The sequence below is a fragment of the Plectropomus leopardus genome, chromosome 14 (assembly GCF_008729295.1).
Source record: "Plectropomus leopardus isolate mb chromosome 14, YSFRI_Pleo_2.0, whole genome shotgun sequence".
Classification (NCBI taxonomy): Eukaryota; Metazoa; Chordata; class Actinopteri; order Perciformes; family Serranidae; genus Plectropomus; species Plectropomus leopardus.
The window spans coordinates 16,759,668-16,769,458 of NC_056476.1; the positions used below are offsets into that span (position 1 = coordinate 16,759,668).

At 40.6% G+C, this 9,791-nt stretch overlaps 1 protein-coding gene across 1 annotated transcript; it reads left to right on the forward strand.

Moving 5' to 3' along the window:
* The first annotated feature begins 7,032 nt into the window (after positions 1-7,032).
* On the forward strand, positions 7,033-9,398 carry LOC121953712 (homeobox protein six1b). The gene is made up of 2 exons (XM_042500918.1): positions 7,033-7,882; positions 8,704-9,398. The coding sequence occupies exons 1-2, from the start codon at positions 7,323-7,325 to the stop codon at positions 8,996-8,998; spliced, it is 855 nt and encodes a 284-aa protein (XP_042356852.1). The 5' UTR covers positions 7,033-7,322; the 3' UTR covers positions 8,999-9,398.
* Positions 9,399-9,791: the final 393 nt, after the last annotated feature.

Genomic DNA, 9,791 nt, shown 5'->3' on the forward strand with positions numbered 1-9,791 from the left:
AAAAACGTAAAAGAGATATTTTTATTCTTTTTTGTAGAAATGTAGCTTCATAGTGGCTGATAAACAGTGTAGAATTTTGAAATCACATTTTCCAGGCCTGATAAAGTAATGGAATTAGTAAAAATCATTATAAGTTTTGGAAAAGCCATGGATTTTTTTGTGTTTGTAATGAAATTGTTATGGTAATCTTCTGGGGATAACATTTCACGTAACGTAATGTAATGTGACAGCAAATGTATTTTCTATAGCTGTCGATGTAATGCTCTAATATGCGTCAGTGTGGGACATTTTGTTTACCGTCACGTTGTTTGTTCATTTTCTCCTTCATGCATATCTGCAAATTATGTTTGAATAGAGTTTGAATCCTACATGTTTGAGAAACGCCTGGCAAGTGGAGCAAGATTTTTTTTATTATGGGTCTTTGAAAAGTCATGGTAGCATTTTGAAATTTTGTCCCTGACAATGTGTGGGAACCTTGAAAATTAAGGATTTATCTCTGAGGTTTTTCAAAATTTTAGACACATAAAAAGTGTAATGAATAGTAAGTTCATGCCAGACAAAAAGCACGTCTTCCCATCATTTAAAAGTCCAATGTAACCAAACTGTGAGGATGGAGGGGGGGGGGAAGTGGCATGCAGTAATCCAGCGAGCCTGGTGCTGCTCTCTGCAAACCTGCAGTGATCGTTTGCACATGCCTGGCAACCTGGAGTTCATTAGCCCTCCTTTTCTCATCTCAGCCCCTGTAATTCAAATAAACAGCAATGAGATTTCCAGAGGTAAAGCTCCTTTGGGTGGGGGGTCTGCAGCTCCACACAGCTCACTCCAATCCAATGAGCTTCTCCCCGAGCGAAGGCCGAACAAACCCCCCCTTCAACATGTGGAGGAATGAATCTGAGGTGCTGTCACTCACAGACACAGAGTCTCTTTCCAGAAAAGTGTCTCTCATGGCTTGGGGGGATTCTCCTTAAATTCATGAGTTTCCACCCAATGCTTGTTCACTCAGTGGGCACCCAACCAAACCAGCAAGGAAAGATAAGATGGAGACAAAGTTTGACAAATGGACGAACAGCAGGGGATTTGATTTTATTCACAGCGTGTCTGTGGTGGATTATAGGAGTCGCCCTCTCAGCGGATCCTGGCTGGAGGAGTTATATACGATCTAACTGATGACCTAAATAAACAGAGGCTGTTTGTCTGTGCTCACTGTTGAGGCACAGAGAGAGAAGAAGGAAAAAACGGGAGAGACTAGCAGGAAAGGGAGGGAGAGGCAGGCAAGCAGGATAAAGTTACCTGTGCACAGGTGACCTCGTCGCCATGGGCAGTGGATTAGCTGATTGTTAGGTATCAGGTGACTCCTCCTGTAATATTGAAGAGGGTGAAAACAGCTTTGTTGGAGCCCAGAACAATATCCCATTCGCAGCATGGTCTGTGGGTCTCACGGGGAGGGGGCCACAGAAAACTCCAAATTCCGCCTTTGTATTGTGCCTATAAATTAGGCAGGAAAGAGCACAATTGTTCCCTCACTCTAGTGCATTTTTCAGTAGTAGGGACAGTTAGTTCCTAATTGCATTTTTTTTTTTTTTTTGCAATCATGCTTTTTTTAATTATGTTTTTAACAAACATAGAAAATAAAGGTATGCCATGATTTTTAGAGTTGTAAGGTTACATATACGGGGGAGGCACTCTTACATTAAGCATACCTGCATTGGACCCAGGACCTAAGAACTCAACATGGACCCAGAACACAATAATAACATGAATGAAAAAGCAAATGATTAATTATAAGAAGGGGTAGATAACGCACAGTAAAAACAAAAAGAAAATAGAGGGTTTTTTTTTAAATAAATAAAATAAAAATTAATTAAATTAAAGAGCATACATAGATGGACACACAAATACACACAATCACAAGTACATCAAACACACAAACACATAGACAAGACAGAGGAAACTAGATGTCTGAGCACATTAAGTCAGGAGAGCTAAAGGCAATACATTAACCTCATAACATGTCTTAATAAGATTCAGCAACACTGTGCCAGGCATTTAATGTTTTCTCATTTGCACTATTAATTTGAGCTGCTAAGCACTCCATGGAAATGACATCCAAAAAGTAGAGGGTTCAAGCTCTGATAGCAAGAGAATGAGGTGGTTTCCAGCAAAATGCAATCATTTTCTTGGCTGTTGTCAGTCCAGCTAAATTTTGGAGTTTTGAAAGGTTCAAAATTGAAAATGTATTTAGAATCAACATACTAATAGTGACATGCACTGTCATTTATCAAATTAGACAGTTCAAGTGCAACATTCTTCCAGTTGCTACATTTTTAAATATCAATGCTCCCTTTATGTGTGAAAATAAGGAAGTCCTCTGTATCTAAATAGCAGCGGATTATTTGCACAATTTCAAACATGCAACATAAAACATACTTGGGGTGTGCAGTAAAAAAAAAAAGAGGGAACTCCCCCAGAACTCTGGCCTTATTAAAAACACTGACCTCTGATCTTTCAGATGGTTTCAAAGCTGACATTTAATGCGGCGCAGCAGACTGCAAGCCATATGTAACATGACCTGGGGAGCACGGTACTCCACTGCTCCACGTCCCACTAATGAGAGGGCAGGGGTCATACCAGCCTGCTCGCACAGACCCACCACTACTGGCAAAGGCATGAGGGAGAGGACTTCTCCCTCCTGGCAGAAACTAAATCTACTCCTGGCTTTTCCGGGTGTGTGGAAAAGTAGGTGGGTGTTTATGAACTGGAAGGAACCCTTGTAGCTTTTTCTCTTACCTCCACTTAAAATAATTGAGTTGTTGCTTGGCAGGGTAGAAGGTATGTGCACATCATCATGCAGTGTGGGAAGGCGAAGATGCAACCAGCATGACTCACTAGGTTGTTCTGGGCTGCAAGAACAGAAAGCACAAGTCAGAGGGACAGTTTTAAGTGTGACACACACACAGAAGGCAGCAGCTGGGAGGCAGCATCATGTATTTCCCAAAGAGAAAAACAGCACTTTGTAACAGGAGCAGCGGCAAATGAGACCAGTGGAGATCATGCATGCACACACACACATACACACACACACACACACACACACATACATACACACACACACACACACACACACACCTGCTGCTCAACTGTCTGCCTGCTAAAACTTGTGCTATAACACTCATCCTATGAGGAGTTACATCTTGACTTATGATAGCACTGTCATGGCGCCCCCTCCCTGCCAGCAGGCACACATGGTAGCAACACAGAATCCTTCCTTTTGTTTATTTGTGTGTTTGTCTCCCCGCCTCGTTTATTTACTTATCCAACCCCGCAGCAAAAAACACAGAATTCCCTAAAACAAATAATCTCCATATATATGCCAGGGGCGTGTTTACCGAGCAGAGCACAGTAAAAAGCTGAGGCCGTAATTGCATATTTGTGGAGGTGGTCCTTTGAGGAAATGCGTAATGATTTTGATGGGGGGGCTAACCCCAGTGCACTTGTACCAGGTCTAATTTTCCAACATGACAGGAAACTCTGTTAAGCTGATAATTGCAGCTCCAATTTCATTTAACTCACTCATGTCAACAGTTGTGTTTTGTTTTGAGAGAAGGAGCTGCTTTTTTTTTCTCACTGCCTTTCACTTCACAGAATAAACCGCTTTAACTCTTAATTAAAGACACATTTAGGACATTTTAAATCAACCATAAAATGTAAGATAATAATATGTCATTGACTGGATTAATTAATTTGTCGATAGATGTGCAGTTGGACAAATGTAAAGCCAAAAAATGTAGTTTTGGTGATATTGTATTAAGTAGACTGTATTAATTATTTTAAAATAAATACATTGATACAATAATAAATGTCCACACGTGTAAGAATGCTTTTAAAAAACAAGTTTGATATGGGCCTTTAATTCAAATGTTATTTTTTTTCTAAATGTATTTATTTATTCTCAGTGCAGTAAGAGGGCACCATGAAATGTCACCAAAAATCCCTCCAAAAAACGACGCAGAGAGATTAAAAAAACATACAAACTGGACACTAAATCAGTCCTTTTTCACTTAATTTAAACAGTATCGGCTTTGTTCCAGTCGATACAGCTGAAATAGCACTTTGGATTTAGATAGAGTGAAAACCATCTGTTCACTGAGCCAGTGGTCGTTTCAGTTTCCCCCATATTTTCAAAAAAATAAACTCTCCAATAGGAAACACGGGTCTTTTTGATGATGACATTTTTATGAAGTGTTTTGTGCTGCTCTGAGTGGAGACTTTTTTTCTTTCTCTTAGTTTCTCCAACAAGACTGGAGGTCACCGTTACATTTCACTCGTTTTCCTAGTAACGCAGGGTGTAACGAATTTCTGTAATATTCTATAATTAATAAAAGTCCTTTTTACCCACAAATTGCTGACACGAGGTGGAATCTTTAACAAGCAGAGGGCCACGTTTCTTTTTTGGCCTTGTCACATTGATGGAAGATTATTCTCTATAAATTATGAGTCATTTGAGTTTTCCGGAAAAGGCTCTGACTAACACTTGGAACCTGCATAATATTTAGCAGCTCTTTGAGCTTTTTGGGGAAAACGGGGAGAAAATAATAAGAAATCCTTGCTTCATCCGAGTCCCACTTTTAGAGGAGTAACGAGGGATAGTCCACTTAAGTATTGCATTACTTGTCGGGGTATGAGGAGCCCAGCAGTGACCGTGGCAGAGGCGGAGAGTCCACATCTTGAAATAATCTCGCCCCCCGGGCTGCTCGGGTTAAAGGAGGAGGCGCGGCGCAATGTGGTAGAGATATTAGAGAAACCCGAGAGCCGCTCATCAGACAGCTCATTTACTGAAGCACTGAGGTTTTACACACAGCCCGAGAGCTGCTACACACCCCGAGCTCAAGTGGCCTGAGAGCCTGTGTGTCCACTACAGACACAGTCAGACATTTACACTGAGAGAATTTAATTTATGCACAATGTTAAAAATTGTCTTATTGAGTCAGCGACATAAAAACGTGAAAATGACGCCTGTTTTTAAACTCGACTTTAAATTCATGGACTGTAATAATATTAATAATTCTAATATACTGTTGCAAAGAGCATGAATGGACGTCTTAATGCATTATTGTAAAAATGGTCTTTGCTCCTTTGTAGGCTGACTGATGCTTCTTTGTTGGCTGCTATAAATAAAAACAACTGATAATCAATCCAAAAACCTCGCAGGTATTGTAAAATAACAGTGATCTGAAGTGTGTTTCAGTCAAAAATTTGATATTTCCTGCAGCTACTTTCATTTCAGCAAGGTGAGTTATATTAAGTTCCAGTATACTATCTGATAAATAGAAGGGGAAGAAATGAAAAAAAAAGTGGGCAGAGTTTTTTGTTTTTTTTTAATTTAACATAGTCATATTCAACGGCATGACTAAACGTGATTATCCTACAGTCATCATGAATTCAATTATTTTCTTTCAGTAGTCTAAACAAATGCCCACATTTCTAAATATTGATAATTTTTTCTATTTTAAAAACTATATTTTATTTGTCCACAAATCGTGTAGGTTAAATTAGAAACAGCATATTCAAGAGTGGAGCTATAGTCACAACAGATCTGTTTTTTCAGGTGTCTGTCGCCACAAAACCAAAAACTCAAACCACTTTATCTTTACAGTAAAAGGCCTCCAGGAAAGTAGTAATCTTCTTGTGTGAATTTGTTTAAGTTAAATATGATTTTCTAGGTCAAATCGTGTTCCCTAGCATATTGAAAAGGAGGTTTAGTTTCAGACTCTGCATGGTGCAGATAAAGAAATGTGATCTATAGGGCTCAAACCAACAACTGCACCACCAAGAACCAGTGTGGCAGAGAACTCATTTACTAATGGATTGGTTTAGTGTTTCACCCCGCAGAAAACACTGGAGCCAATGCGGTGCCCGTCTAATCCTTGAAATATAAATGTAGGCTGCAGGCTGAAAGGACCTCTACAAGACAGATGATGATATAGGAAACGAGTTTAAAAAAGAGCGGGGGGCCTCATATCTGTCCAGACGGTATTTAAAATTTATGTTTAGGACTGTAAACAAAAAGCGAGGAAATTGCCTGCATAAATACAAAACTGACTCTCACTCATCAATTAAAGTGCAACTTTACATCAAGCCTACTACATATATGTGGATAGGTCTAAATTCTGAAACCATTTTATTTTGCCAATTATGTGATGTCTGATGAATTCGTGCACGTTGTTTACAATTCGGAACAGGTTTGCCAAAATTGTCCAGAAAGCTTAGACCATGTGGCATCTTTCCACCCCCCAACCACACACACACATATACACATACACACTTAGGTGGCTGGTGGTCTATGTCCCATAACACGTTTGGCAGGTAGTATAGGTTTCTCATATAAAAGACGTGCGTAATGGCACGCATGAACCCCAACAATCGTAGGAACTTATTAAATTATATCACCTCATAAAATAAACGGCTTCGGTAATTAATAGACTATGAAAGGTGGGAATACAGCAAAGTGTGTTCAGTCTGCATGTGATTAAGGTTGTGGGCGTCAACCATGATCAGCTGTGATGGCAAATAAACCTCAAGTGGGTTAAAAAAAAAAACCATACAAAAAAACAAAAAAAAAAAATATTAAAATGAAAAAAATATGTTGTTTTTATAAATCAAAATGTTCTGCAGTTGATTATGTGAGTTGTTTTTTGTGTTTCAAGATTTTAAAAGTAGATAAACTTTCCCTCACAGATAAAAAGCTTTGTTTTTGTGGCTTCACCCTCCACTGACTGTGATTACTGATAACGTATGAAGATGCGGTTTGACCCACGTGGAAAGCCTACATAGTCGCCACCATTACAGAAGATGTATATTCAGAGCATGTTAATAATGCTTTTTTAAGAGGTCTGTAATAATTGATTAGTGTTTAGGTGCTGCTCTACTCCCTCAGCTGCAGCGGGAGAGGGACTGTGGGGGCGGGAGGTGGGAGCGCTCCTATTTCAGCCCCTGACGCACTGCCTCTGGGGAGGAAACGGAGCTGCAAACTCAGTCCTGCTCTGCTGTACACGGTGCAGGGCAGAGGGAGAGCCAATCACCGAAACGCACAGGCTCCCTTTAAGCCTGACATATCTCCACCAGGAACAAATTGTCCCAACAATCAACATCCCAATCTGCTGCGCGCATCAGGAGCTGGAGTGGAGTGGATAGCCTATAGGCCTGTGCTGCGCGGAAGGATTGCGTTGGATTGCATCGCGACAAGACATTATAAACACAGCGAATAAACGACAGCCATCGTATTGGATACCCACGTTTTGGGCGGAGGGGCGAGCTCGGACATCATGTCTATATTACCGTCCTTCGGGTTTACGCAGGAGCAAGTGGCGTGCGTTTGCGAGGTGTTGCAGCAGGGAGGGAACCTGGAGAGGCTCGGCCGCTTCCTATGGTCTCTACCCGCTTGTGATCACCTCCACAAGAACGAGAGCGTCCTCAAAGCCAAGGCGGTGGTGGCCTTTCATCGGGGGAACTTCAGAGAGCTTTACAAGATCTTGGAAAGCCACCAGTTTTCTCCGCACAACCACCCGAAGCTGCAGCAGCTTTGGCTCAAGGCGCACTACGTGGAGGCGGAGAAGCTGCGCGGCCGGCCGCTCGGAGCTGTAGGGAAGTATCGGGTGCGGAGGAAATTCCCGCTGCCTCGCACGATATGGGACGGAGAGGAGACCAGCTACTGCTTTAAGGAGAAGTCCAGGGGCGTCCTGAGAGAGTGGTACACGCACAACCCTTACCCGTCCCCGCGGGAAAAGAGAGAGCTGGCCGAGGCCACAGGACTGACCACCACGCAGGTCAGCAACTGGTTCAAAAACAGACGGCAGCGGGACAGAGCCGCAGAGGCGAAGGAGAGGTACGTGGGACTGACACCGCCTCGCTGCTGCATGTCATTTACAAACAAAGGCATTTGTGTTTTTGTGCACGTTTCACCAGCAAATTAATGTTTGAGCTAGAATGAAATTTAGCCAAAATGCGGCTACAAGCAGCCAAAGTATAAAAAAGTGCAAGAATCAAGGTCTTTATAGGCTACTTACACTGCAAGGAAATGGCAAAGTGGGAACATAAATAGGGTTAAATTTCTGGTAGAAATAATTTTATTTCACTTTTTTATTTTTTTCATTTTGGGAGTCGAAATCATGCACGCTCTGATAAGAGGGATGGTGTGTAAACAGAAGCGTGTTGTTGACAAATGATCGACTTTTTTCCACATAAACTGTCCGTTTGACCAGAGCCTGAAATTTAATTAACTATATGGAATCTTTAAAAAAAAAAAAATAAATTCAGAGATGAAGATAATCTGGTATTACATCAAAACTGAAAAAGAAAATACAAAAATCCCAATATGGCCCCATTTTTTAAACACTTACTTTTGTGTTAAAGATTAAATTGGAGTAAAACACAACACGTGGTTTATCAGCCTTATAAAATTATCAGCAAACACCATCCAACATTAAGATAAATATTTCTCATACAAAATTACAGAGAAATGCCTCAATCTAGGCTATATGATTGTTTTTTTTTCTTCAAGGCCTAGGCCTACTTTCTGTTGTTACTGCAAAAACAAATGCTGCCCTTTTATCTCCAAAATACCACGTCAACACATGGATTAATCATGCAATCTCCCCAAAAAATGTGCGTATTTTCTCTCATTTCCCGTCTTGTTGTCATTTCCAGAGAGAACAGTGAAAACAGCAACGCAGGCGGCAACAAACAGAACCAGCTGTCCCCGTTGGACGGAGGAAAGTCTCTCATGTCCAGTTCGGAGGACGAGTTTTCTCCACCCCAGAGCCCCGACCAGAACTCAGCGCTTTTGCTCCAGGGCAACATGAACCACCCCGGGGCCTCCGCATACCCCATGTCCGGCCTGGGGCCCCCACAGCCGGTGCACAGCATGCACGGACACCCGCACCAACTGCAGGACTCCTTGTTGGGACCTCTAACCTCCAGTCTTGTGGATTTGGGCTCTTAAAGAGGCTGTCAGATTATTCTATTTTACAACAACGAAAAAACCCAGAAAAAAAACAAGACTGATAATCAGATTGAGTACATGTATGAAATAACACTATAGTAGCCTACCTTATAATATAGACTGACTTGTCTGTCGTTAAATTTGGTTTAGAACAAAATTCCTTTATGCGCTTAAACTGTATATCCCCACTGACAGGAGCTTTTTTTCTCGTCTCCTGCACGTGAAAACACACAAACAGGAAACTCTTAACTCAACGAAACACTTATAACTGGACTGCCCATTTGCTTAATTTATGATATTTTGTTGAGATAAAAGAATTATAGCAAACTCTTGCGATGGAAACTAAGAGGTTTTCATTAGAGTCATGGTAATTAGTTTCCAATAAAACAAAAGTAATGCATTTGTCTCTGTGTTATTTGTGTATTTGGAGAAAAAAAACCCAGACATTAACGTCGAATAAATTTTGGCCATAAAAGATATGCAAACCAAAAAAAACTATAATAGCTGGCAATTTACCATCAACTAATCGCGAATTGGAGGAAAACATTTCTTATAAATAATTTTATTCTTTGATGACATTTTTAATTATATTTTTGCCCGCTGCTTATAATGAGCTTATTCTTTAAAAAAAAAAAAAAAAAAAGTACAAAATTACAAGTAAATTGGGATATGAATCCCTATTGTAGGTCATTTCGTGTCAAAGATTAAAGTCTACACCGGTTCTTTGGTTTTTAAACAATAATAATGATAATGCAAAACACAGATTTCAAACACAGAGCCATACAGGGAAATT

Excerpts from the sequence above, each read along its gene's own strand:
- LOC121953712 (XM_042500918.1), top strand. The coding sequence starts at position 7,323 with ATGTCTATATTACCGTCCTTCGGGTTTACGCAGGAGCAAGTGGCGTGC. Across the intron at positions 7,883-8,703 it reads GCCGCAGAGGCGAAGGAGAG|AGAGAACAGTGAAAACAGCA; the intron begins GTACGTGGGACT and ends TGTCATTTCCAG.